General features: G+C 40.1%; 12 protein-coding genes and 1 non-coding gene across 13 annotated transcripts; 7 read left to right on the forward strand and 6 right to left on the reverse strand.

Annotated features, from left to right (window-relative positions):
- Positions 1-23: 23 nt before the first annotated feature.
- CANTADRAFT_27361 (uncharacterized protein) lies at positions 24-1563 on the reverse strand. Its single transcript, XM_020208081.1, has one exon. It carries the CDS (start codon positions 1298-1300, stop codon positions 173-175), a length of 1128 nt encoding a protein of 375 aa, XP_020062770.1. The 5' UTR covers positions 1301-1563; the 3' UTR covers positions 24-172.
- Positions 1564-1765: 202 nt separating this feature from the next.
- CANTADRAFT_27362 (uncharacterized protein) lies at positions 1766-4020 on the forward strand. The gene has a single exon (XM_020208082.1). It carries the CDS (start codon positions 1804-1806, stop codon positions 3835-3837), a length of 2034 nt encoding a protein of 677 aa, XP_020062771.1. The 5' UTR covers positions 1766-1803; the 3' UTR covers positions 3838-4020.
- A 128-nt stretch (positions 4021-4148) lies between these two features.
- Positions 4149-7079, forward strand: SEC5 (exocyst subunit; the record flags this gene model as incomplete). The annotated part of the gene is made up of 2 exons (XM_020210495.1): positions 4149-5525; positions 5571-7079. 2 exons carry the CDS (start codon positions 4149-4151, stop codon positions 7077-7079), a joined length of 2886 nt encoding a protein of 961 aa, XP_020062772.1.
- A 386-nt stretch (positions 7080-7465) lies between these two features.
- CANTADRAFT_92071 (FTR1 family protein) lies at positions 7466-8647 on the reverse strand (the record flags this gene model as incomplete). Its single annotated transcript, XM_020211905.1, has 1 exon — positions 7466-8647. The coding sequence occupies one exon, from the start codon at positions 8645-8647 to the stop codon at positions 7466-7468; it is 1182 nt and encodes a 393-aa protein (XP_020062773.1).
- A 941-nt stretch (positions 8648-9588) lies between these two features.
- Positions 9589-10743, forward strand: CANTADRAFT_37400 (uncharacterized protein; the record flags this gene model as incomplete). Its single annotated transcript, XM_020208719.1, has 1 exon — positions 9589-10743. A coding segment is annotated over one exon (1155 nt), but the record flags the coding sequence as incomplete, so codon positions are not given.
- Positions 10744-12146: 1403 nt separating this feature from the next.
- Positions 12147-13172, reverse strand: SHE3 (She3p; the record flags this gene model as incomplete). The annotated part of the gene is made up of 2 exons (XM_020210484.1): positions 12147-12258; positions 12343-13172. Coding segments are annotated over 2 exons (942 nt in total), but the record flags the coding sequence as incomplete, so codon positions are not given.
- Positions 13173-14147: 975 nt separating this feature from the next.
- Positions 14148-14221, reverse strand: CANTADRAFT_t224. Its single transcript has one exon. It is a non-coding gene; the product is annotated as a tRNA-Val (tRNA).
- A 647-nt stretch (positions 14222-14868) lies between these two features.
- On the forward strand, positions 14869-15678 carry CANTADRAFT_319500 (CHY zinc finger protein). The gene has a single exon (XM_020208423.1). It carries the CDS (start codon positions 15179-15181, stop codon positions 15545-15547), a length of 369 nt encoding a protein of 122 aa, XP_020062776.1. The 5' UTR covers positions 14869-15178; the 3' UTR covers positions 15548-15678.
- Positions 15679-15923: 245 nt separating this feature from the next.
- CANTADRAFT_56007 (3-keto-steroid reductase) lies at positions 15924-16955 on the forward strand (the record flags this gene model as incomplete). The annotated part of the gene is made up of 1 exon (XM_020210526.1): positions 15924-16955. The coding sequence occupies one exon, from the start codon at positions 15924-15926 to the stop codon at positions 16953-16955; it is 1032 nt and encodes a 343-aa protein (XP_020062777.1).
- Positions 16956-17382: 427 nt separating this feature from the next.
- On the forward strand, positions 17383-18704 carry CANTADRAFT_27367 (3-keto-steroid reductase). The gene has a single exon (XM_020208083.1). It carries the CDS (start codon positions 17603-17605, stop codon positions 18653-18655), a length of 1053 nt encoding a protein of 350 aa, XP_020062778.1. The 5' UTR covers positions 17383-17602; the 3' UTR covers positions 18656-18704.
- CANTADRAFT_27368 (uncharacterized protein) lies at positions 18655-23334 on the reverse strand. The gene has a single exon (XM_020208084.1). The coding sequence runs from the start codon at positions 23139-23141 to the stop codon at positions 18702-18704; it is 4440 nt and encodes a 1479-aa protein (XP_020062779.1). The 5' UTR covers positions 23142-23334; the 3' UTR covers positions 18655-18701.
- A 90-nt stretch (positions 23335-23424) lies between these two features.
- Positions 23425-24221, forward strand: CANTADRAFT_27369 (uncharacterized protein). The gene has a single exon (XM_020208085.1). It carries the CDS (start codon positions 23453-23455, stop codon positions 24137-24139), a length of 687 nt encoding a protein of 228 aa, XP_020062780.1. The 5' UTR covers positions 23425-23452; the 3' UTR covers positions 24140-24221.
- Position 24222: 1 nt separating this feature from the next.
- On the reverse strand, positions 24223-26081 carry SRP54 (RNA-binding signal recognition particle subunit). Its single transcript, XM_020208086.1, has one exon. The coding sequence runs from the start codon at positions 26028-26030 to the stop codon at positions 24330-24332; it is 1701 nt and encodes a 566-aa protein (XP_020062781.1). The 5' UTR covers positions 26031-26081; the 3' UTR covers positions 24223-24329.
- Positions 26082-26399: the final 318 nt, after the last annotated feature.

Genomic DNA, 26399 nt, shown 5'->3' on the forward strand with positions numbered 1-26399 from the left:
ATAAGTTAAGGAATGGAATGGTGCACCAAATCCCAAAATCAATAATGCGACCTTCGAACGCAGCTGGTCTATGCTCGCGATATGACTACTTTTCTACAACGTGTAGTTGACACTTATCGTGCTATGTTAGTGATATTACGCATTAGGAAGACATTGCTTGGTACCCATGTGCTCACCTTCCAAACAATTTGAGTTTAGATTTGGGCTTTTCGTCGAGCTCTATCATTCTTTCAGGGTTGGGCGACCCCTTTATCGGTGAAAGCTCTTTGGATATAATCCTTGGTCTGTTTTTGCTGGTCTGCGATTTCACATCCAGCGTTGAGATGTCACTCTTCTTCGAGTCCCTAGAAAAGACACTGGATGTACTCTTGTAGCTTGACAGACGGCTAATCTCGTTGTGAAGATTCGTACTAGAAGGAGACGGGGTTATTTTGCCCTTGCTAGATTTTATGGACTTACTTGGTGATATGATGTCTGTTATAGCAACGGCATGCTGGTTGGTCGTGGTTGTGGTAGAGGGTGATTTCAATCCAGTTGTTGTAGAATTTCTTATGAACGATTGCACCTCATTGGTCATATCCTGAAGCTTTTTGAGTGAGCTGGACTTTCTCATCTGGGGTTGGCCATAATTATCGGAAGTAGAGGGTGGGCCAGCACTTAATACTTCACGCATACTTATGAACAGAGCATCAGCGTCGGGACTGTCTGACCTATGCTCCAAACTCTCGATCTTGCTATTTAATTCCTTGACCTCATTCTGATAGTTTGTGATGTAGAGTTGCTTCTCCATACCAGCCTTCCGCTCTCTCTCGTAATCGTTTTCCAAGATGGCCATTTTCTCGAGGAGCTCGTTGTTGAATTGATTCGCTAATTCAAGCTTATGCGATAACATGCGGTCATTTGATTCCATACTATCATTTGCTATCTCGACAGAAACCAACTGCTGCTTCAATAAAGTTACCTTTTCCTCGCTCTCTCGTATCCTATCATTATGACTATCGTGTAACGCATTTAGTTCTTGGTTCATCGCCACTATCTTGGCCTTCGTCTCTTCTAGCTCGAGCAGTTTAGCATCTAATGCTTTTTGAATATGTACATTGGCTGCTTCTAAGCCTTGCAACTCTTCTTCTAATGCTTGCTCGAGTTCCTTACTAGATTCTTGGAACTCGTTCAATACCGATTCAAGCTCAAGTACCTTTTCCACGAGTTCATCTTTAGACAAATCCCTCAAAACATTTCGACTATAACGAGTAGGAGTCAACGGAACATCCACCTCTCTAACGGGGGTGGGGCTGTCCATCGATCTGATTGGTAATCGGGAGTTGCAACTGAGCCGTTAATCTATAAACATTTTGTTGATGGTGCGCACACACTGATTGCATTGTCACTAAATCCCAAACCAACTAGCCCAATATCTAGGTACTTTACAGTGACAAGAATTACAGACAGCTTACGTCCCATGGTACTGTGCATCCGAATTTCCCACGGAATACAAAGTAATTTTCTTCTAAAAATACAATTTCTTTGGGATAATAAGATAGCAATAGTATAGTAATAGTACCCTGAAACAATAATCAATAGATTTAATTTGAAACTAGTTGATAGTAATAATTAATATGACACCCTTCTTGCTAGGAGTGTAGTAGTCAGAAATTTGATATGCATCTGATTAACTGTAGTCCTTGCAAGGACTTCGGTGTAATTTTCGTCATGGTCGCGCAATTACTAGCACGCCACCAGACAAATCAAAGCAAAAGGGTTACCCGCTTCGTCAAAGTAGGGTAACACCATATTGACTGCAAAATGGAAGTACAACAAGAAATCGGTGGGGCACAAGCACTTCTTCAGTTGGGCTCTAAACTCAAGGATGGCGAGGAGGATCCTGAGCTAAATATAAGCGAGATCGATGATTCTCGGAATAATGATATCATGGACGATGGCGATGAGTCTGTTGTTCGAGATCAAACTGGTGAAAGTGATAGACTCCAGTCTGAAGACGATGAATCAAAGACTACAAACCAACAGATAAATGACGCTGTGGAAGCTGCCGTGATGCGTTATGTTGGGGGCACTTTGGATACAAATGGTCCCAGGAAGAATAAGAGAAGAATTAATCATGAAGAGATCATGAACAACATTAATGATTTCAATCAGTGGACTGGATTTTTGGATGAAGATGTGACGAACGAAGACTACAGTTATGCCAACGACATTACAGGAAAACATAGAATAGGCAAGAGAAGAAGGGTGAGTCAGGATATTGACCCCGAATTAGCAGGACTCGGTACTTCTGAACACGATCAGTTAGTTGAAGCTGCTATAATAGACGCTAGAGAATTGACGAGGCACATCAATAGCGGGGATTTGAATGATCATGATAATCTTCAGAATACATTGAATGGCGTACCTCCACATCAAGCGCAACAAGTATTGGCAGCGGCCAATGCAGCCGTTCAAAATCAAGGGCATGGATCAGATTCAATTTCTGCTATTACACAACTTGCTCAAGCTGCCTCATCCTTATCTAGCTCTGCTAAAAAAGCAAAAGTAACTCCCAGAAGTAAAAAGGAGTTGAAAAGAATAGAAGAAAGTCTTATAAACTATGCTACGGGGGTGTCTGACGTACAGTTACAAGACAAGGGCGTTTCGAAAACAAACTTCAGTCATCTTAATGATGTGGAGAGTCTTATTGAAGAAGCGTCCAGCCGTGCATGCAACTGGTATAACTCCTTGGGAGACAATACAGGAAAGGGTCCAAGATTATTTGCCCCTATCGAGATAAGTGCTGTGGATCATTTTATTTCGGGCTACTGTCATTTGTTCAAATGGACTAGAGAAGATATTTGCAACAGAATATGGTCGAGTGAACGTAAAAAGGATAACTTTTGGGAGTCGTTAACTCGAGTCTTGCCTTACAGATCCCGGGCATCTATTTATAAGCATGTCAGAAGACTGTACCATATTTTTGAAATTAGAGGTAAATGGACAAAGGAAGACGACGAGTACTTAAGAAGATTGGCCGTTGACCATGAAGGTAAATGGAAGAAGATTGGTGAAGCCATGGGTAGAATGCCGGAAGATTGTCGTGATCGTTGGAGAAATTATGTGAAATGTGGTGATCAGAGAACATCACAAAAGTGGACACCAGAAGAAGAGCATGCTCTAAAGGTAATTGTTACAGAAATGGTAAGCAATGCAGATGGTAAGGATAAGCAGTCTGCTATCAACTGGACTCTAGTGAGCGATCGTATGAATGGTCGTAGATCTAGAATTCAATGCCGTTACAAGTGGTCTAAACTTGTACGCAGAGAATCCATGCTTAGGTCCACGTATATGTCACCAGAGGTAAAGTCGTGGCTTTTGAAGCGTTTGGAAATATCAGGTTTCGAATCTATTGAAAAAATTGATTGGAATTATATTAGTCAGATTTATCACTCTGAACAGAAAGAACTCTTCCCAGAGCCCAATTATGACTGGGATGCTACGGATTTCAAGACTGCTTTTGAGAAAATGAAAACCGAAGTCAAGGACCACAGGAAACTTTCATTGCATGTTCTTCTCCAAAAGTTGACCAACGATTACTACAAAAAAGAACCGAAGGTTATAGCTGCTACCCCCGTTGATGAGCGGTTGTTACAAAATGCTCCAGAGATGAAAGCACAAGACCTCAATAAAGATTTAGCTCAGAAGCAGTACAATCAAGGCAAACCTCAAGCACATGGCCACAATGTGGACAATAACGACCCTGCATCCATAGCGAATGCTGCAGTGGCAGCTATTTCGTCTGGCGTGGATGTGGATGAGCCGCAACAACAGGAGTACAGTTTGTGGAGATAGTGCTTAGTTCGTAACATTATGAGGCAATCCTTAATGGAGAATCCAACTATGACAGTACATTAGTTCTCTAAAATACAATCACAGATGTGGTTTATCTGCATGCCCTAAGTAGAATGTTCCAAATTCCAAGTTCTATTCTATTGCCATATTGCCGTAGTTTGTTTGCAACCCACTATTTGCGAGAATGTCGTTTTGTTTAATCAGAATGGTCCATTCTGCGCGAGGCTCGTATGTCTCTAAATCTGGTGAGCGCACCGTTTTGACACGACCATATAAATAACTTCTAATCAACTGGTACCTTAACATCAACAATGATTGACTCTAATCCTAGCGAAGATACTCTACTATCGTACTATAATGTCAACACCCTCACACCAAGAAGCTCAAATGATCTAAAATTACTGGGACAAGATCACTTGGATCCCGAGGAAATCCAACAATTGTCTCAAGACGAACAGTTCAACCTCTTGAGTGATCTCATCAGTACAGAATCACATAGTCCATTGAACGAACAAGGATTGTCCAAAAGTGATGTAGAAGATCCTCTTGTTGGAAGAGGCTCCAATGTTTACAAGAAGTTGATTCAGGACAAGATCGTCAAGTCGTCCACTGATCCTGAGTTAAACCAATACTTAATATCTTCCTCCAATTTCAACTCCAAACAGTTCTTAACGACATTTCACTCACAAACACCTATAGAAGAACTTGTGTCTGCCGTTGATTTCCTCGAGCACAACATACAAAGCCAAACAAGTGAGTTGAAGGGTGTGATTGACGCAAACTTCTTAAAATTCATCAATTGTAAAAAGTCAATTGATGAAGTCTTGATCGAATTCAAGAATCAGCGTTCTAAGTTGCAAAAGGAAAGAGAAAGTTCGAAGGTTTTTAATCCTAAGAGACACCAACAATTGACTAAATCTAAGATGAATTCTTTATCGTCAATATTGGAGGACTCGATTAACAATCTTAACACCACGTCCTCTTTGATGATAAGACCGATAATGGAAAACAAATTAAAGGAAAACAAGGTCCATAAATTGATCGAGTTTATCAAGTCACACCAGAGCTTTTTTGACTTGCCTAGTAAATTGTGTATTTACATCTCAAATCATTCTCACGATTTGTTTATTGAAGACTATAATTCCTTCTTGAATGAGAAAGAACTGTTCTTAAAATATCAGAAAAATAAATACAACCGTGAAATGGCGAAGTTTGAACAGCAAAAGGATGATAAGGCAATAGAGGCATTGAAGCAAGATCAATTGTTGATCAATACATCGTTACTAAAGGTTTTCAATGAAGTTGATAATATTGTCGATCAATATAAAAAGAAGATATTCAAAGAATTGTTAAGTTTGGACTATGAGGTAAGCGAAAAGCCACAATACAAAGATAACAACAATACCAACAGCAAGTTCCTTTCATTGATAGACAAGTTATATCAATTGGATATTCACAACACCCAAGAAAACCCCATTTACGATTTCTTAATGAATCAATTAAACAACATTGATGAAGAGTTGGAATACCAAATCTCAAAATTTGATAACAAGTTCGGAATGATGCAAAAGAAGTTGAATGACTACATTAAGTCTTTGCCTGATAGTAGAAGAAATGGATCACACATTAAATATATTGCAGACAAGTACAACGATATCGAGAGCTACTTGGCTACGTCTTCAAATGATGTTTCTATCGAAAGTTACTTGTTGAATTCTTTAGACGTTTTGAAGTCTCCAGATACTTCAGGGACCGACCTTGTTCTGATTTTCCAGAGTAGTGAAAATTTGGACCTTTCTATCATCAACGAAACATGGTTGATTTTGAATAACTTTATTAACTATCTAAATGGTTTATTCATCAAGAACTTAAAAAAGTTCACAAATAACTATAAGCATTACAAATCATCCGAAATTGATGTCGATGGGAAGATAAAAGAAAAATTTGATGGACTAGTGGAGAAAGTAAATGTAATTTTGGTGACATTGTTCGAGGATGAAGAGGGTAACAATAATCAATTAGAATCATCGCCTAGTAATTACAAACAATTTTTGCCAAACTTCACCAATTCTTTATCTGCTATGCACTATTTGGGTGGAATTAATAAAAGGTTGAATGAGTTTTTGACGCATTTGGGAGATTACGCCAGCACAATAGGAAATGTCAGTGCTAGTTCTGATACAAATAAGGTCATCAAGAACTTGAGAAATTGCTCTTTAAAAATTAACCAAAAAATTCTAGAAGCAATTTGTGCAGTTTGGGTAAACGATTGCTCTCAATTTTATGATTTAGAGAGCTGGGAAATCAGAAGCAACGTTTCTTCTAGTGCCAATATAGGAGCAGATCCGGATGCATTTGCCGATGGATCTTTCACGAAACTTATGAATATTATTGAGTGTTACCAAACGTATATTTTATTGAAGCTCAAACTGCTAATTACGAATAAAGAAAATTATGAATCTGATTGCAGAATCGTGGCAGCTTATCCAAGCAAAAGGATATTGGTTAGCATTGAAATTCAATTCATGAGAAGTCTTAATATTATAATTGATTCTATTATGAAAAGGTACAGTATAGAAAGAAATCAAGAGGATAATACCGAGGGTACATTCAAGGTATTAACCATGAACAATTTTGATAAGTTATCAAGAGCAATTTATCCACGGTTGATCAAAAGATTTGATAGATTATTTGAAAAAGGTCTTCTGAGTCAGAATTTGAAATTATTCGCTGACATAGATAAGGCTTCCTTAACAATTTTCGATGACATCTTGAATAAAGAAAAAATTTGGTTGACCATTAAGGTTAACAATTACTTTAATGCCAGTCGTGAAAGTAAACCCAAAATACTAAAAGTAGATGGGTTTATTTACGAGATTTTAATTCACTTTGTTAAATTGGTTCATAAAGTGAAGCCTATAACAGGAGCTGAGATCTTCATCAGTATTGTTAACGAACTTCAAATGCATTTGATCAAGAATGTGCTAGACAATTTGAGAAATGCGAACAATCTAACTGCCGTCGATTTGGTTAATTTGAAGCTTGATGTTAATTTTTTCATGGAAGTTTTTGAAATCTCGAATACATTGAAATTCAATGATCAAACATTCAAGTTATTAGAAATCTTGTTGAATACCATAGAGGAGAAGTTTAACGGAGATGGAGGTTACTCAAAACTGAAGTTTAAAGGGATCTTGGAAAGGAACTTACAGGATTCGCAGAGTCAGTTCGGGTGCTTTTAATAGGATTCTGAAGTAGCAAATATAAGGCAACGGGCTCTCTATAGACTTGTGTAATGCTATTGTTTATTCGTTAATCAATCAAGGCAATATCAGTAAACTTGATTGGTTATTTAACAAAAACTCATGTCGAAACTTCTTCGCTACATTAATCTACAGATCACTTTTTTTATACCCTTTATTAAAACACCTAACGGCAGCCAGAGTGGCCCTAATCACTCTGGCTTAGATACTCCACTCTTTCCCCCCTCCAACGGATAGAAAGAATAGGATGGGCAGCAGAAAGGATTAGTTGAAACAAACAACTTCACTATGTCTCACTCATCAACTGAGTGTGTGTGTTTGTGTGTGTGTAAAGACGAGTGAAACCATAGGTTGAAACTATCTATTTACAATGATCCCTTCTTCTTCTCCGATTCAACAGGAATAACTTCCTTGACCTCCTTGCTACTCTCGATAGACTCGGAATTGTCAATCTCATCACCACCAATCTTGGTGTTCTTCAAGTTAGCAAACAATTCATCTTGTTCGGCCTTAGTCAAGTTGTTCTTCTTCTTGCCCTTAATGTGGTACATTGGGTTCAATTGGACCAAAGTAAGGTTCTTAAGGAATGGCAAGTGACCATTCTTTTCTTCGAAGTGCATCAAGAAGAGAACAACAATAATTGCTAACCAGTAGATGTTGTAAGAAATAACAGATCCATAGGTTGCAGAGTTTTGCCATCCCAATAATGCATTGAAGACATCCCAACCATTGTCAATTTCTGGGTTGCAACAGTTCACATGCCAGACAGACTTCGAGATATCGTAAGTACCTGGGCCAGAACCATTTTCAGCAGCATCACCACCAGTTTGGTTGTTGTAGACGTGCATCTCGAAATACCAAATACCTCTTGAGAACAAACCAGCAGAAATCAAGTATAAGATACATGTGGAAATAATCAAGAAAATTTGTAAGGAAGTAGTGGTACCAGAATAGTACAAGAGACAACCAACGGCAACACCAGCAATCAAACCACAGATAACTGGAATTGGGAAAGCAGTGGCTGGAGAACTCAAACCAACACCACCAACGAAGACGACAGCTTCTAAACCTTCTCTCAAACAAGTGATAAAAGGCAAGATGAACATACAGTACTTCTTTGTCAAGTAACCAATCTTGAAACGATCAGCCTTATTTGCAGGAGGTTTAGTCAAAGCTCTTGCCAACTTAATTCTCCACTTTTCCTTCATCTTGTTGATACGCAACATGGCAATACCCATAAGAGAAATCAAAATGGTAGCAATGATACAAAATGTACCTTCCCAGATATCTTCAGATTTAGACCAAATATCATTACGAAGCGAGTAGAAAGTACCGATGAAAGCAGCACCAAGAATCAAACATAGGATAACCCCTGAAACCGCTCCCCACCACACTTGTTTTCGTAATTTCTTATAGACAAGTGGATCTTGAGTGGCACCTCCGAGACCTTGTTTCAAGAAGGCAAGAAGGACGGAGACCACAACGATAGCTTCTAATGCTTCTCTGAAGACAATAAAGAAGATTTGAACGTTAAAAACATTCACCATGTTGGAGGGGGCTCTGTAGTATGGTCTACAAATTAGTGGACAACAGCCTCCCTTTATAGCTAAAGCCGTGGTCCCCTTGAAGAAAGAAATTTCCCTTGAATTTACTTTGGGGGTCTAAAAAAAAAAATTAGCCATACACATGCCGTGCGTGCATGTAGACGTGCATACGGATTGACATTATCTTTTTGATATTTCGACTAGAAACGAACCATGTGAAGTCTTATTTTTCATTAAGAAACCAATAGATGTCTTGATCGTACAATAGGAGGTGGCTCTTTCTTTTCTTTTTCCAATCCCGTTAATAATGGATGGATTATCATTTCGTACCACACTTATCAGATTCATCTATATAGAGGGATTTATTAAAGATTAGCAGTGCTCATACGCGGTCTTGCATGAAAAACGTTTGGCCAATGACAAGGGTGGAAATCACCCGAGACGGCAAAACGGCTTAAGGTTAGAGTCGACCCATTGGATATGTGCAAATACACTTCTATTGTACAATAGGAAAGTAGCACTTGCCCTTCGGATGATTATATACCACCTGCATCAATTCAACGGAGCCAAGACTTTTGACGTATCATTAGAATCCCGTATGATCCGCAAGACAAAACCGAGGAGCCTCAAAACGCAGGACCAAGACCAATATACGAGAGAAATCAGTCAAGGCGAATATTACTTCTGCATGTGAGAGTGCAAGCAGATGTGAGGGTCCTGGAACATTCTCAGGCTCTTCATGGAACTCGATGAAATAACCGTGGAGCACCCTGGACTACGATCCCTGAACTTCGATCCCTTGACCCTATCCTACATAATAGGATAGCCCTTTCGGGAATATTATACCAAGGCACGCAATCTATTTGGCATGTCGCACTCACTCCAGTCCGAAGGTCAACCGCACGTGATTCCCTATTCTACTTCAATTCTTATCCTCTATGGAACCGGTCCAATCATTCTCCCTTCGAAGCCATGGTGCAGCTGTCAGTGCCATGGACTCCAATACCTCGTCAGGGGCCACCTTCATTTCAGCTGACTCCGATGGGTGGGTAATTTGGTGGAACATTAGCATAAAAAGGCCTATTTTGAAGTGGAAAGCTCATCAGAGTAAGATCATCAGTGTCAAACTATTAGGGCATGAAAGGGTAATTACACAATCAAGGGACTCTAGTGTTAAGATTTGGCAGCTCGGTCATTCTTCGGACCCTACAATGGACCCTATAATAGAGGTACCCATTAACTCATTAAACTTCTGCAACGTTGAATTCCATGAGCCTATACTATTCACACCAGCAACTATTGACTCAAACAATTTTGACATGTACAAGCTTCAAGTTTCCAAAGATGGATATGAAATTTCAAGAGTAATTGCTAACTACAATGTGCATGAGTTGTATTCTCGCCAAAGTCCAGTAATAGATATACCTTCAGATCCTGAACTTGCCAGGTCAGGTTTTGGTATCATAATGAGAATGGTATTCATTGAAGAAGAGAGTAACCTCTTCCTTGGTTTTGAGTCGGGTCACGTCATTGGCGTACATATCGACTTTCAAGAGTCAGTAGAAAATGTCAAGTCAAATGAGAGGACTGTAATCAACAAAGATCCAAAACTAAAATTAATATATTCTGATTCTTCACACTCACCTAATCCAATAATCACACTTGTCCACCTGAACAATCGCATCATATCAGGATCTACGAATAAGAAACTTGTGATACATGACTACATATCGAGTCGACAACAGGTGAAAAAGTTGTCGAATGCAGGAATTGAATCCATTTGCCCACATGGGGATGGTATTATTGTTGGATTTTGGAATGGAGTCATAGAGGGAGTAAGATTGGATTCCGATGATCACATTTTCGAATTCAAAAGAAGCCTTCCCCAAATTAATTTGACGGAATCAAATTCAACCTCAGTCAACGAAACTTCACAGGAAAAAAGAAATGCAATTCGCCTTTCTTGCATTCAATCAATTAGCATACCTAGCACGAAGAGCACAAATCTTTCTTATAAAGATATGGTTAGGGCTAGAAGGTCTGGTCTTGGGCGGCCATTAATATTAGCTGGTTACGAAGATGGGACAATAGTTGCATTTAGCTGATGCTTGAGTCCAGTATATGTCAAATTTCTCTGTAGATATTACTACTGCTCTGTACTACTGCTATGTCTTTGGGGATAGAATCACCAGTATGAAAATTGTAAGTTGTCTAAATAAATTTACTGATTACCTAACAACTACAGCCTAACAATATAATATTTATTTAAGTAGCAAGCTTGACACAGGAATGAAATATGTCCATGGAATTCGATTACTTGTGCTTGATGTATACAGGGGGTATATATGTATTATAAGGTATAAACAAATGAGAGAAAATACAATTTCAGAATGAGTTCAATCAAGATATGCATGGTTCTTCTCAATTTCATTTGGCAATTTGTTGCATGCAATTTATCATGAGGAGGAAGAGGTGGTGAGAACTGTGAAGGGGTCTAGTTGTCCCCATGAGTGTTTTTTTTTGAGTTTTATGTTTTTTTTTTGTTTTTCGGCTTTTTAAATGGAAGGATAGTTCTTAATTCAATGTGTCAATAAGAATGGAAACAAAGAGAGAGAGTAAACAAGAGAATAGATCAAAAATCAGAATTATAATATGCAACAAATAATTAGCCCAAATGAAACGAAGTAGTGTGCGCTGCCTTGAGAAGAAAGTATTGGACAGAGTCAAACGACATACGCCAAAAGTTCATTGGAACTAACCCCACTTAAACCATGCAATAAATCATTCGTTAGTTTATTTCCTTTTCATCTGTAAGATAAAGATGACTCCAATCACAAGTGTGTTGAATTGATATAATTCCGAACCTGCTGGGAACTAAATCGATTCTACCTGCACTTCAGCATTCTCATCGATACTGGACTGAAAATCTTAGATGATAAGCTCTCTAGGTATTTAATGCCAAGTTTAAGTTATTTGGCTCAAAAACTTGGGAGTTTCTCTTATTGTAGTTGTTGTTACCGTTGTTGTTGTAAGATCTCCTATTGAATTTCTTGTTGTTACCATTATTATTGTTGCTGTTGTAGTTGTTATTACTGTTGTGTTGGTATTCGTTATTTTGCTGACCTTGATAAGAGTTCACGTGGCCTTGCATACCAATATTATACTGGTTTTGATTTTGATTGTTGAAGTTACCATTGTTACTGCTATTTCTATAAGCCCTTGATGTGTTGTTATTGTTGTTATACTGTTGGGGATGGTTTGGCTGGTTGTTGTAATTTGCATATCTGTTCAGCTGATAATTTGGATTAATATCATAGGCTTCGTTGAGGTTAAAGTTGGTTGGGGGAGTAGGTGTCCTAGGCTTACTTTCGTGATAGTTGTTATTCTTTTGGTATTGGTGGTGTGTTTGAGATGGCTGACCTTGAACTGGACCTTGTTGGTTCATATTTGGAGTCATATTTGGTCGTTTTGGCAAGGTCAACTGAGTTGGTGTGGTTGGGGTATTGAAAGACGAGAAGTCGGGACCACTTTTAGAGTCGAATCTCAACGAGTTTCTTTTATTCTTTCTTCTCTTGGATTGGACGGTATTGCTTCTTGAAATAGATGAATTCTTACTGTGACCAAGGGCACGGCCTGGAGTATTGGAGGTGCTCTCAGTATTTGATGAGGAATCCCCAAGATCTGGTGAGTTTATCAACGTAGCCTCTTCATCAAAGGAGCAATTGTACAAAGTTTCACTAGATTCGTTCAACAATTCCTCCAAGTCAATATCCACCTTCTCATGTTGTGATAATTTAGCTTGTAAATCGGGGTGTTTAGCAATTAATGCTTGAATAGTATCAACACTATCTTGAAGTGTGGCCTTAGACTCTTGGCCATGGATCCTAGATGCTTTTGCCAACTTTGTCAAGAGCTCTAAGATAGTCTTATTCTTGTTAACATAAAGGTTGTCCATGGTTTTTCTCTTGTTAGATAAACTGTCTAATAGAATATCCACATCTTTGTCGTTGTTAGATAACTTTTGAGATAAAGTTTCGAATCTTTGGTTGTTTTCCAATTTGTAAGCCTCAAATTGGGCAGTCAAAGCAGTTACTTCCTTCTGGTAATGTTTTTTGTATTCAACCTGAGAAGCAATCAAAGCATCGTATGCTATCTTTAATCTTTCAAATTCAGCAGTAGAGGAGGCAGATGATTCCTGTAAGTTCTCGCATCTGATTCTCATATTCTTATTGCTCAACTCCAAAGACTCATTAGCAGAAGATAACTCATTGTATTGATCTTCCAAATCCGTAATTCTACGCTCCTTTCTCTTCAACAATGCATTGATCATATCATTCTCGTGCTTAGCATTAGCTAATTGATCAACGAATGATTCATTTTTCTTCAGGATAAGAGAGTACTTCTTCTTGTAATCGTCACTTGAGATTCTGACACTATCCAACTCAGTCTTCAAAGTATCTATTTGAGAATGCAATGAGTCGATTACTCTCGATGTATGTTTATGCTTGACAGGACTATTTTCCTCCATCTTTAAATTTGATCAATAGTATATCGTACTTGTAATGTTAGTATAAGTTATCGTTTTCACCGCTTGCAAGAGAAGTTGTGTCTTGTGGAGCTAAATGAAAGAATATTCTGCCACGACAAATAGCACACCCGAGTATTTGAGGTTTTGATGACTATGGCACAACCTTTAAAGCAGAAGCAAGCTTAGGAGATGAAATCAATACTTAGGCTCTATTATGTAACCTCAGATCAATCGAAACCCCAAATTATGCCAGCGAATCAATCAAAACTGGTAGACACAGATCAACAGCACTCGGACAAGTAGAATACTTGCATTTGAAAGGACCTTCAAAGCAATAAGGTTTTAATACTTACCACCTTTATAACGTCTTCACGACTTGAGAGTAAAACAAGGCTTGAATCAACTATTCAGTAGTTTGTCCAGGGAAAAATTTAGACGGTGACATTTATGTTTATCTGGAGGAAGAAAATGTAAACAGTGCGACATTAATGTTACACGTGATACACGGTCTTTCAATGCCAGAGGTCATGATTGCGTTTTAGACAGCTACAGTGGGATCTCAATATAATAACGCTAGACTCCAGTCACTTCTTGACAACAGTTTAACCGAAATGGGGCCATTTTGTTATCGTTGTAAAGTAGAAAAGTTGATCCTTGTCACGTGATGCGTTTTCAGGCAGTGTGGGGATGGCGAGCATTTCAGGTGCGTTATAGTACGGATTTACTAGTTAGGGCCGTCCTGGCGTCTTGATAACCTGGTAATCTTGATAACCTGGTGACCGTTTCGGATTGACACACATTGCCAGTACAATTAATATTCCAAAAGTTTAAAATAGATATAATTCAGATCCCACAAGACCCAGACGAGCGTCAATCGAAAACGGCAACTATGGATCTACGACTGTTCGCTCGGTTAGGCACTTTGACGCGACATCGAAATTACTGAGACGTGTTCCGAATAAAAAATAAAAATAATGATTCCGCCCAGGATCGAACTGGGGACGTTCTGCGTGTTAAGCAGATGCCATAACCAACTAGACCACGCAACCATTGCTGAAATATAAATTTTGTTAGTTCGTACTTGTCTATGCAAAACTTGTGTTAGTAATTTATTACTAATAATGTTAAAGAATTTTATACGTTTACGCTTGTGTTCGTCGTATAACACTCATAAGTACTCGCTAATTATTATCTTGGAAATATTTTACAAAGCAGTTGAGTAAAGATGCTCTGAGTTTTCTCATTTCAGTACAAAATATTTCCAGAACCTGTTTGAGGTTCAGAAGGAGATATTCTCGGTATTTTGGTTTCCAGGTTTTTCCAAGAAGTAGGGATTATAATATACTTCCCATAAGCAAAAAAAAATCTGGATCTAACTGTCATTAATGGCGAAGTATTACAACCTTCTATTGGAATATTTAATTAACCATTTGATATATATGAGAATATGCTATTACTCAAGTGATTTTAAGCGGCCCTTAAAAGAACCTACGGCTTAGATTTTGTTTACTGTTCGCAAAACATCTTCTTTTCAAGTTCACTTGGCCCATATTGCAGCTGGATGATTATCGAAACTTAACTTGAAGCTTGTGTACATCTTTGACTTATCGATTGATAGATAGGCGAAGTTGTAAAAAAAATTGATAGAGAAACAACCGTAGTTTAGTAGATAACTGATTTTCAGTTTGAGTGGCTTTCAGTAGAGTAATCAAAACTTACAAGAAAAGGTTTACAATGCAGCTATCCTCGCTACTTCGCTTGCTTCTGGATTTAGCTCTTTTCTAATGCTTTACTAATCCGTGTGGTCAACAATTGTACTCTGGCACAACCAGTCGAGTGTGATAGCTACACATCATAGCACATGCAATCATACTTACTCATCTACCCCAATCCTTTCAGATCACCATTGTAACCATCCTGTGGAGTTCATCGTTGTAACACATGTTACTCAGTTTCTCGCATAGTCGCACTTGAGTCATGAGTCAACCCAACAACTATTAGCTCTAATGATGAATTGCTTTAAGTTAGGTTCCGACAATGTGCCAGTGTGTGGCAGTCTCGTGGACAGAAATACTCGTTGTGCTCACTACCATTCAGTCCTCGATATTGTAGCTATCAAGTTCAGATGCTGCGGAACCTACTACCCGTGCTATAAGTGTCACCACGAGTGCACCAAAGATGATCATGAACCTCTGCGTTGGTCCAAGAAAGAGCTCAAAGATTTCAAGGTCATATTGTGTGGAAACTGCTACTCCGAATTAACCTTCCACCAATACTCTGGGGGAAGCGCCACATGTATCCTGTGCAGGGCCAACTTCAACCCAAAGTGTGCACTCGACTATGATATTTACTTCGAGATGAGTGGGGCAGACTAAAGTATTCAGTGTAACATCTTATGAACTTCGAAGTCTTTGAGATTTGGTTCTCGAAGTAAAATTGTCTAGTATTCTATTCCGGTCTTATGAAGAACAGGAAAGACTAGTTTGAATAAATTCGTTACTGTTCACAACTTAACAAATTGTAAATATTCTGCAAAAATGATCTAAAATTGTTTCAACTACTGTGATACGCCAATGACTACAAGCTTGTGCTAGTGATAATTCATACAACGAGCAGATCTCCAGAGGTTGGCACCCATAAAGAGGATCGGCGTAGTACACAACTTGCCCCATCGTATAGGTTCTGCATATGCACGCAACAGATATTTATACATATGCGCCGAATCCAATATTTATACGACCACCTTTACCAATGTCACTCATTAGAGAAGCCAAAGTGGCTGTTATTACCGGTACAACCTCCAACCTTGGGTTGAATGTGGCTTATCGTCTCCTTGAAGATGTTCCTGCTGAAGAAAACTTGACTATTGTTGTCACATCAAGAACCTTGCCAAAAGTGAACGATGCCATCCGACTTTTGAAGACCTACGCCGAGAAGAAGAACTTGAGAAAAGGAGTCTTGGAGTTCGATTACCTTCTTCTCGACTTCACAAACATGGTATCAGTTTTATCTGCCTACCATGAATTATCCAAGAGATACACACATATCGATTACTTCATCGCCAATGCTGCCCAAGGAGTTTACAGTGGTATCCACTGGCCACTGGTGGCATATTACTTAGTAACAGACTTCGACATCGCCGTCAAGGCAGCACCATATAGAATCCAGAGAACTGGGGTAAAGTCTGCTGATGGCTTGGGATTGGTTTTCCAAGCTAATGTATTTGGTCCATATTATCTTGTTTCGAAGTTGACGAAATTATTGAAGGGCGGCAAGGTGATATGGGTGTCATCAGTATTAGCAGAGCCCAAGTCTTTATCGTTTGACGATCTTCAGTTGGTCAAGTCAGATATTCCTTACGAGGGTTCCAAGAGATTATTGGATTTGATGTTCATGGGTTCCTACAAGAAATTTTCCAAGCAAGGAGTGTATCACAACTTGGTCCAACCGGGAATTTTCACTTCGTTCGGATTCTATGAGTACTTGAACTTCTTCACCTACTTCGGGATGTTGATGTCATTCTATCTTGCCAGACTTATTTATTCTGAATGTCACAATGTGTCTGGTTACAATGCTGCCAACGCCTTGGTTACCAGTGCGTTGAACGACGAGCCTCAAGACAAAAAAATTGGCCTGGCAAGCTCTAGGTTTGGACGCGAGTACATCGTGAGGGACGAAGTTGATGCCACCGGAGCCGAGGACGTAGCGGCCTATTTGGATAAGTTGGTGGATGAGTGGGATGAGAATTTCAAGGATCAAATCGTCAATAGCAGGCAGATGTGAGGTGCTGCTCTCCCAGGGTCTACTTGCTGTGAGCAATCCTGTCCATAGATAGATGTTTGATCGTACACCGCTGTCACCACTTCCTGCGGGGAGTTGTTAGTGGAACGATCAGACTATGTAAATTAAGTACCAAACGAGCCATGGCAATTGTTATTGCATCCAGAAGTAGTGTAACTCAGATGGGCAGCCTCACAGTTTGCCCAAATAAGGCGCTTATACAACCATTGGAGTTCCCCATGCGGCGAACCCTGTAGCATTCATTGCCGTGTTTAGTAAGCTCCGGATCTGGAGACGATGTAAACTCATAACGGCTGTATTAGTGCGACTTTGGCACGCTTAGACACATAATCGTTGCGAGCGCGATGACCGCGTCAGGCTACCATGCGCATCGTCTAGTTTTATTGTTTCAGGACAGTATGGCCGTGAGCGCGTGTCAGATAAGTACACTCCATTTCCCGGTTTTGATGGGGAAGACTACCAGCCAGACATTCATACATACACAGCGACCCACCAACATACCCCAGGATACCCCTACCCCTACCAACGTGCACTCGTGCCGCTACACTCGCTTACACCACTCGATCCACATCAAGCTGCAAAGCTCAAACCGTCTTGATTGATCTACATTCTACAAACACAGCCATACCATGCTGCTGAGCACAGATATGTCTTGCTTCAGCACCCTACACGAATCGAGAGTGGCCCTAGTGGTAGGTGCCAACTCTAGGTTGGGTTTGAATATCTGCTACAGGTTTCTACGTGAAATACCCGAACACACAGACTTGACCCTCATCGTCACCTCCCGCACATTGAAGGGGACTCAGCAAGCCATCGGTGCCATCGAACGGTACGCTTTAAAGCATCTCAAGCGATCGGGAAAGCTCGAGTTTGACTACTTGGTGATGGACTTCACCCAGATGAAATCGGTGGCCTCGGCCAGCCGTGACTTACACAAGAACTACAGAAGGGTCGACTATATGTTTGTCAACTCATGCCAGACAGTAGATACCGAAATCAGCTTGTCATCCCTTGCCTCACAAACACTCTCCAATCCCACGGAGTCAGTGAAATACCCAGCATACAAAACTCAGACTGTAGGTGACAAGTCCCAGGATGGATTGGGACTAGTTTTCCAAGGAAATGTCTTTGGACCCTACTACTTCGTGAATACAATTAAGTCGTTATTGCAGGACGGTGGACGACTTGTATGGATTTCCTACGCTATGTCTGAGCTTGAGTATGTTTCTTTTGATGATCTACAACTTCTACACTCATCAATGCCTTTTGAGGGATCTAAGAGGTTAATTGATTTAATGCATTTCGGAACATACGAACCCTTGAGTAAAATAGGCATAGTTCAATACTTGACGCATCCCGGGGTTTTTGCTAAATACTCTCTACTTTCCAAAATGGGAATTTTGGGCTATTATTATATTCTTCTAGTATTCTACTTTGCAAGGGTATTTGGTTCACCATATCACATAGTCTCGGGATATTCTGCTGCAAATGCGCCAGTACATTGTGCATTGAATGGAGGTAGACCCGATTCGAAAATCGGATCATCCTGTGCCAGATTTGGACTGGAAATGAGGACAGATGTCGAAGTGTACTCTGTTGGTTCAAGTGAAGTAGTTTCTTACCTTGACCTGCTTTGCAACGAATGGGATGCAAAGTTGGAGAAAGAATTAAAGAATAAATGACTGTATGTATCGTGTATTAAAGAATAATTAATGACATAATTCGTTATCAAATCGTATGTTCTAAACAATTGCAGCCACATCCACTTGGACATTCAGCATGGTTATTTTCCTTTCCAGACCACCATTCAGATGCACAATCGGTATGAAGTACATGTTCACAATTTGTGCAGAGAACAAGATTTTTGGTGGCCATCAAATTGCAGAAAACACAGAACTTCAAAATATTCCGCTTGTTGGTGTTCCAAGCATTTGATTTCGAAGTCGTGATCAGAGTAACTGAATTAATGAAAGGTTGGATATGATTCTGCCTACGTTTACTCCTAATTCCAAATTCACAACGATGAACATCAAAAGGAGAAATATAAGCTTCGGTCTTCTTTTCATCAATTTCTGGGTAATTGAACTTCAAGATCTTAATTCTATTAATCGGAAGGCCCCACAAGAAAAGCATATTGGCATACAGCTCTCTGTACCCTTTAAGTTTCTCTTCGTCTTGCGAATGAAGTAACGGTAATGAGTATATGTCATCGAAAAGATCAAGTTCGTCGGTGTTGCACATTTCAATACCAACAGCAGGAGGTGGTCTAGCTCTGTTCTTAGTTATAACCTTTGTATTTCTTGGGTTTACTCTTTTCTTTTCTGTATGTTTATTCCTTGAAGATTTCAGCATTGGAGTAGAAAGTTTTGAATATGACATTTCCATTGGCGAAGGTTTTTCACTGAACAGAAGGAAATTGTGGTTTGGTTGTATGTTCTTTTTGTTGAGAAGTCGCTCGGGCGAACTATCTTTGAGACTCCCGATGTCAAACGAAGAGGATATAGATTTTGCATAGGGCGCACCCACTACCAGCAGCTGATCTTTTCTGAACACCAGAATGGACGAGTTCCTGTGATTCGATTGTATGTAGTCTTGAACCCTGTTATCAGTGCTGAATGAGTCATGAAACAACAAGTTAAACTGCTCATGAGAATTGGAGAATACTCTCTCCTCTTGATATTCATTGAACTTCCTCATAGCGATCATAGAAGGAGGAGGAGGAAGCACATGGTACGGTGTATGGATAGGGACATTTAGCAAGTCAGAGTTCTTATTAACGTTAACCGAATTCTCAAACAAGATGCATGACAACATGGCAAGCATCTGAATATTTCCTCTAGCCTCAAAATATTCGAATATTTCTTGAATAAGCCATGCGTGCCCCAAAGGATGAGTTCCCCAGTAGAATCGATAGTTCTTCTTCTGCATGAACTTTCTTGTAACTTCGGAATTTTGGACTAATTGGGTCATCATTTCGTTATTTCTTGCGACACGTAGATCTGACTCCATATGCGTTGGATAATATTCGGGATTGAAGTCGTCTCTTTGGACCTCCTTCACCAAAATCAACTCCAAAATCTTCCATACATCACTAATATCCTTCAACCCGTACTTAAGTGCAATTTCACTGTTGTATCGAGCCAAATACTCCGGAGCATCACCAAGAACTCTATACTCACAGGCCAATTCATACTTGTCAGGTAATAGGTGTCTAAAGTCGAAGATACCAACAATATTCTTATTCTTCTTCTCTCTTCTCTTTCTCTGGATACTTGCCTCACCGGGTATTGATGATTTGTAATTGGATGTTGTACCTCCTTGACTTGTGAGTCTCTTAATGGACTCACCCTGTCCCTTACTGATGTATCTGTTGCCCAAGCCTACCGAGGTTTTAAATAATCCAGGTATTCGTGCTCTTGTACCTGCATCATCCTGGAGAATCTCATCCCAGTCGTTGGCAAAGCTGTCATCAGAAGAAGTAGCGGATGCGCTATCGGAGTCATCATTATCCGAATCAGAATTGCTTGTGTAGCTGTCATTTCCAACATCAGACTCATTTGAGTCAGAAGTAGTTCTAGCATGGTGATGGTGATGATGATGATGACTATTGCCCCCTACACTGAAACCTCCATCGGTAAATTTGAAAATGTTAAACTTTTGACGTGATTTAACTTCATCCTCGTCATTATCTTTTGGAATGAAGAAACAAACCAATTGACCTGTGGGGGACCAAGTTGCGCCACATCCCTTAGGGACTGGAGTTGAATCAAAAAATGTTTTCTTAGCACCCAGGTTATCTATGCCCTTGAGATTGATACTCGACTCAGTGTACTTCAAGGAGTCGGTACTATTGAGCATATTAGAATTGTCGTTTACAGCAGGAATCAAATCATTGTATTCTGCATCTTCTTCTCCCGAGGAGTCATCTTTCATAGTCTCATTGAAATCCGGTTGTTGGCTAATCAAATCGTCAGCCCATCCCTCTGTGCCCACTTCTATGTACCCATCACCATCTATCGAGTCATCATTATTATCCCTTTGCGATTCTTTCATCAACTCTTCGTTCAATTCTATTTTATCTCCCATTAAGTATCTGAGGCATGGTTCCAAGCAGAACCGTTTATACTTATTTGTGAAGAATTGAGATATTTCACTCAAATTCTTGAGCATTTCATCCCTTAAAATAGAGGTCAACTCATAAGTTTCTTCGATATCAAACTTGACCAAGTTCAGCTTTTGGAATTTAACTAATTTTTTTGTGGGAAGAACATCAGACTTGACTTCTTCCAAGTACGGGTAGTCCTTTGGAAACTTAACCACTAATCGAATAAACACTAGTTTTTGCTCTTGGTTATCTTCATTTAATGTTTGTGCAATGTTGCTACTTATAGCAGTGGTATTGTTGATTTCAGATTGTGTTTCCTCGACATCATTTACATCAGCACTGGTCATGCTTGCATTTGCTAAGCTGGATCTTTTATGCTTATCTCCATGCTCCTTTTCAACAGCTGTGATAATTTCCTCGTCGTTAGATTCAGACGAATGTTCAGTCAGTTTCAGTTCAATTAGTGGTGCCGGACCCCTTAAACTAATAACCAACTCTCCAGTAGAGACCGATATTTTCTCAAATCTGACTTTAGGGAACTTATGCCCAACAATACTGACTTCTTCACCCAAGTTGGATGGGTTGTCATCATCTTCAAAACTATTTGTACTATCCTTTCTATGATCTTGACCAGTTCGACGCCCCATACGAACACCCGAAATCCAGTCTAGATGATTCAACTGATTTATGTGATGTCCATTTTGCAGGTGTTTGTCTGCGATTCGATATAATGCCATAGATGATAAATCATCCCCGTTATTCCTTCTTTTTATATCTTCTATAGTGAGTGGTGGTTCTGTGCAGTAAGTTTGATAACTGTAAGCAACCGGAGTTTTAGCCTCCGTATCAACAGTCGTGGGCGATGAGGTCTTAACATCATCATCCAGGTCATCATTCTTGAAAAGTGAAAGCAATTTGTTATAGGATGGATTATAGTTTACCATTTTGGACAAACCTTCTTCCTTGGGCCATAACTTTAAGTCGTAATCTTGTGAAGACCATGTTACCAACTGGTAGTCTTTCCATTTATTTTTTGATTCAAAGCCCTCATAATTTTCATGTCTAGTCCTCCAAAGAAAATCCTTCATGGGACCCTCATGACCCTTAAATTTGTGAATGGGATCTGCTAAAAGCTCTTGCGTTTGGTTAGTTGCTAAAGCTTTCTGATATGCAGCATCGTAATTAACGATATGGATTGCATCTTCACCACCTCTTAAGGGCATTATTCCACATGCTTTATCAGATCCAAAAGGTAGAGAACGAGCACGAGCAACTGGATAATCAGTAGTCAAAACAACTGCCGGTTTTAATGAGCTTTCGCTCAGGGACCCATCGAAGAAATTGAAGGAGTCTGCATATTGCTTGGCTTCAGGAGTTTTTAAATTCCAGAATTTGACGGTCTTGTCATTGGAACAAGTGATAATATTAGAGGCTCCGTTGCTAAAGTCCAAACCATTAATTTTTCCATTGTGTGCCTTGGAGACTTTAATCAATGGCAAAGAGCCCTTCCGCGAGTCCCAGATGTAAAAGGCATTGTCATGACTGGATGCAATTTCGTAAGGATTTTCATGATTCCATTTCACCTGCGTGGTTCCCGCTCTCCACTCAGCCCATTGTGCCACTGGCTTTCGGGGGGCACGCATATCCCAACTCAAGATAAAAGTATCAATAGAGCACGTTGCCAAAACTTCCGGATTCGAAGGATGAAAGTTGATATCTGTTATAGCACGAGTATGCCTATGCAAAACGTTGACAATAGCATTACTGGACGGCCTAGCCAAGTCCCAAAGCAACGCCTTCTGATTGGATGTGGAAATACACCATGAAGGTTTGACATGGTTCGGAGACCATTGAACATCTGCTACCTCCCATGAAGTAATGTGGTGTAGCCATCTTGGAGTGGTAAACGGGTCGTCAAGGTCGATAATGAATAGCCCTCTACGTCCAGCTAGAACGGCATCCCTACCGTTTGGAGACAATGACATTGCACCAATTGCTCCATCAACACGCAACAGTAGGGCATTACCAAACGTCGTGGAGTCATTTGGGTTTGGTATTTTCATTGTAGGTAGTGCTTCTCATATAGTGGGAACTAGCTCGTGGATTGAGTACTGATGCTGGATTAGTTTGATTTGATTATGACGACAACACAAAACTTGGGAAGCGTTAGATTAGAGGTTAATGAAGTAGAGCTGAAGCAAGATGTTCAATTGTTCTCTATTAATCTCCATACCATGGGCTATTCGGAGTAGCGGGCTAATCTCAAGTGTGCTCTACAGTATCTCACTATAGAAAATTGGTTTTGGCGCGACATTTTCAAACAAACAGAACAAGAAGCAAAGAGCGCTTCAACAGTAATTATCTAACGTACATCATGAGTGAAGACAACCATATCAATGAAGAGGAGATAGATGAAGAATTCAATGACGTAGAAGATTCGGTCGTGGCAAACGGAACTCAAAGTCAAAACGAAACACAGTCTGTGGGTCAATCACAGGACCAAACGAACAAGACCAGTAATGCGAAGCCCAACCCACCAACCAGCACAGCCAGTGCTCCTATAATTCCAGATCTTCCCGAACTCACAAGAAAGGACAAGACACTTCAGGAGGTGCTCAACTTAATGGAAGGGGACTTTGCTCCAATCATACCCGATGCTGTAACTGACTATTATTTGGCGAAGAATGGATTTGAATCCTCAAACGTCAAAATCAAGAGACTTCTTGCCTTGGCAACCCAGAAATTCATAACAGATATAACACAGGATGCTTACGAGTACTCAAGAATCAGAAATTCATCAGCTGTGTATAACTCATCCAATCCTCAAGCGAGAGCAAAGCTTTTATTACAAGGTCAGCAGTATGCCAACCAACAGCTGATAACCGGGGCAGGTTCTGGAGCTGGCTCTGCAATCGATGGTCAATCCGAACAGCAACAACCAACGCATTCCGGAAGCAATGCAGGTAATCTGCAAGGAAAAATTGTATTAACCATGCAAGATTTGAGCAGTGCTTTGAGCGAATACGGAATGAACAGCGCGAGACCAGATTTCTACAGGTAGTTTGAATGTAAATTAGTCGAGAGGGATTTAGTACCCACCCAATGTATAGATATTAATTGAGTTTCAACGCTTAAACCATGAGACTACTTAGTATAGAAGTGAAATCGTAGATATATTAACTACCAAGTTATATAGCCGATGCAGTTCTTACAACCAACCTAAATTCTTGATAAATGGGAAACCTTCGTATTTACATTCCCCCCATGCCACCCATGCCACCCATTCCACCGAATTGACTCATGAGCTTTTGCATCATACCTGGGTTTTGCATCATTTGTTGTGCTTGTTGCATCATTTGAGGGTTTTGTCTCATCATTTGTTGTGCTTGCTGGATCATGTTTGGATTGTTCATCAAAGATCCCATATCTGGCATACCACCAGCACCACCAGCACCACCTCCGAACATATTCATAGCTTGCTGCATGAAGTTAGGGTTGGATTGTGCTTGCTGCATCATTCTAGCCATTTGTGGGTTATTGCCTGGTAATCCGCCAGGAGCACCACCCGAGGCTGCCATGGCACTCTTGGCCATTGAGCCCATCATTCTATGTTGTTGCAAAACCATTTCAATTTCAGCCGCAGAGCATCCTGAGCCTTGGGCAATTCTAATTATTCTAGATGGCTCCTTTGTGAAAATTCTACCATCACTGTCTAATTCCTTTTGAGTCATAGAATCCATGATGTAGATCATGTTCTTGATTTTTTTAGATGTTTCTTCCTCACCAACTTGAGACATTATGTTAGAGAGACCAGGTATCATTGATGCAATATTTGTTAATGGTCCCATCTTTAAAAAGTTGTTCATTTGGTTTTGAAGATCCCTAAGGGTGAATTTACCTTCTTTGATATTATCCATAGTTTGTTTATGGTTTTCGTCGTTTTGCAAGTCCAATGATTGGACATGTTCAATCAAGGATTGGATATCACCAATCCCTAAAAGCTTCGATATGAATGTAGTTGGCTTGAAAGTTTCAAAGTCGTTCACATGTTCACCTGTACCAATGAATACAATTGGAGTATGGGTAGCTGCAACTGCTGAAATTGCACCACCACCTTTGGCATGGCCATCCATCTTGGTCAAGATGATAGAACCAAAATCAGAACTCTCTTTAAATGCTTTAGCTTGTGGTTCGGCAGCTTGTCCGATAGAACCATCCATAACCATGATGGTCTGAGTTGGCTTGATCATTTCAGAGATCTGCACCATCTCATCAAAAAGTGATTGTTCTTGTCTGTGTCTACCAGAAGTATCAACGATAATAATGTCGAACTTTTCTGCTTTGAAGGTGGATACACCCATATGTGCGATTTGCACTGGATCGGTGAGATGATAGTTACCATAAAATGGGATATTGGATTTGATGGCATTTTGCTTTAACTGGTCAAAGGCACCAGCTCTGAATGTATCAGCACAAACAAGACCTACTTTATAACCTCTTTTCTTGTACCACACTGCCAACTTGGTACAGGAAGTGGTCTTACCGGCACCTTGAAGACCGACAAGCATGATAATATGAGAGTTGGCCCCGGTAGATTTAACAACCTTTGTCTTCTTACCATTGATAACCTTAGTCGAGGCCTGACTTTTGGTTTGACTTATCTTCTTTGGCTTGGGAGGTTCTTCATGAGAATCCACCAATCCACACAATTCGTCGTAGATGATCTTTTGAAGCTTTTTACGCTTGTTGGCAGACGTTTCATTCTCCTTTAATTCCGACTTGACCTTGGCCTTGATATTGTCTCTGAGCTTTACCACAAGCTTGATATTCACATCCGATTCGAGAAGAGCCGTGCAAATATTCTTAACCATTGAGTTGATTTCATCCTCAGACGCCGAGTCGACGGAGGAGAGAGCACCCCTCAAGCGTGATCCCAAATCTGCCAACACCATTTGAATGTGATTATGTACACCCTTAGTTCAGCAACTGAGTTTTGATAAGGACACCCGATCAGGCGTCGGAAAATTTTCGAGACACTACTATTGGTTTGCACACGCACCAGTAAGGTTGGTTTGATGGGTACGAGGGGTTTGAGACGGTGAAATGTGGGGAGGAGATCTTCGAAGTTCGGCCATAGTTCTCACGTGAACGACTGGCTAATTTACAGGGCGACCTATTGCCGGTAATTTCTGTCGTCATTTCTTGGTATCACTAATTGCCCCTATTACATTTCGTGGTTGGGATAAACCCGACCCGGAATTTGCTGATTGTAGAGAGCCGCTAAACTCTCCAAATTTCAGATCGTTTTGAACTAGCAATAA

The sequence above is a fragment of the Suhomyces tanzawaensis genome (assembly GCF_001661415.1).
Source record: "Suhomyces tanzawaensis NRRL Y-17324 unplaced genomic scaffold CANTAscaffold_7, whole genome shotgun sequence".
Lineage (NCBI taxonomy): Eukaryota > Fungi > Ascomycota > Pichiomycetes > Serinales > Debaryomycetaceae > Suhomyces > Suhomyces tanzawaensis.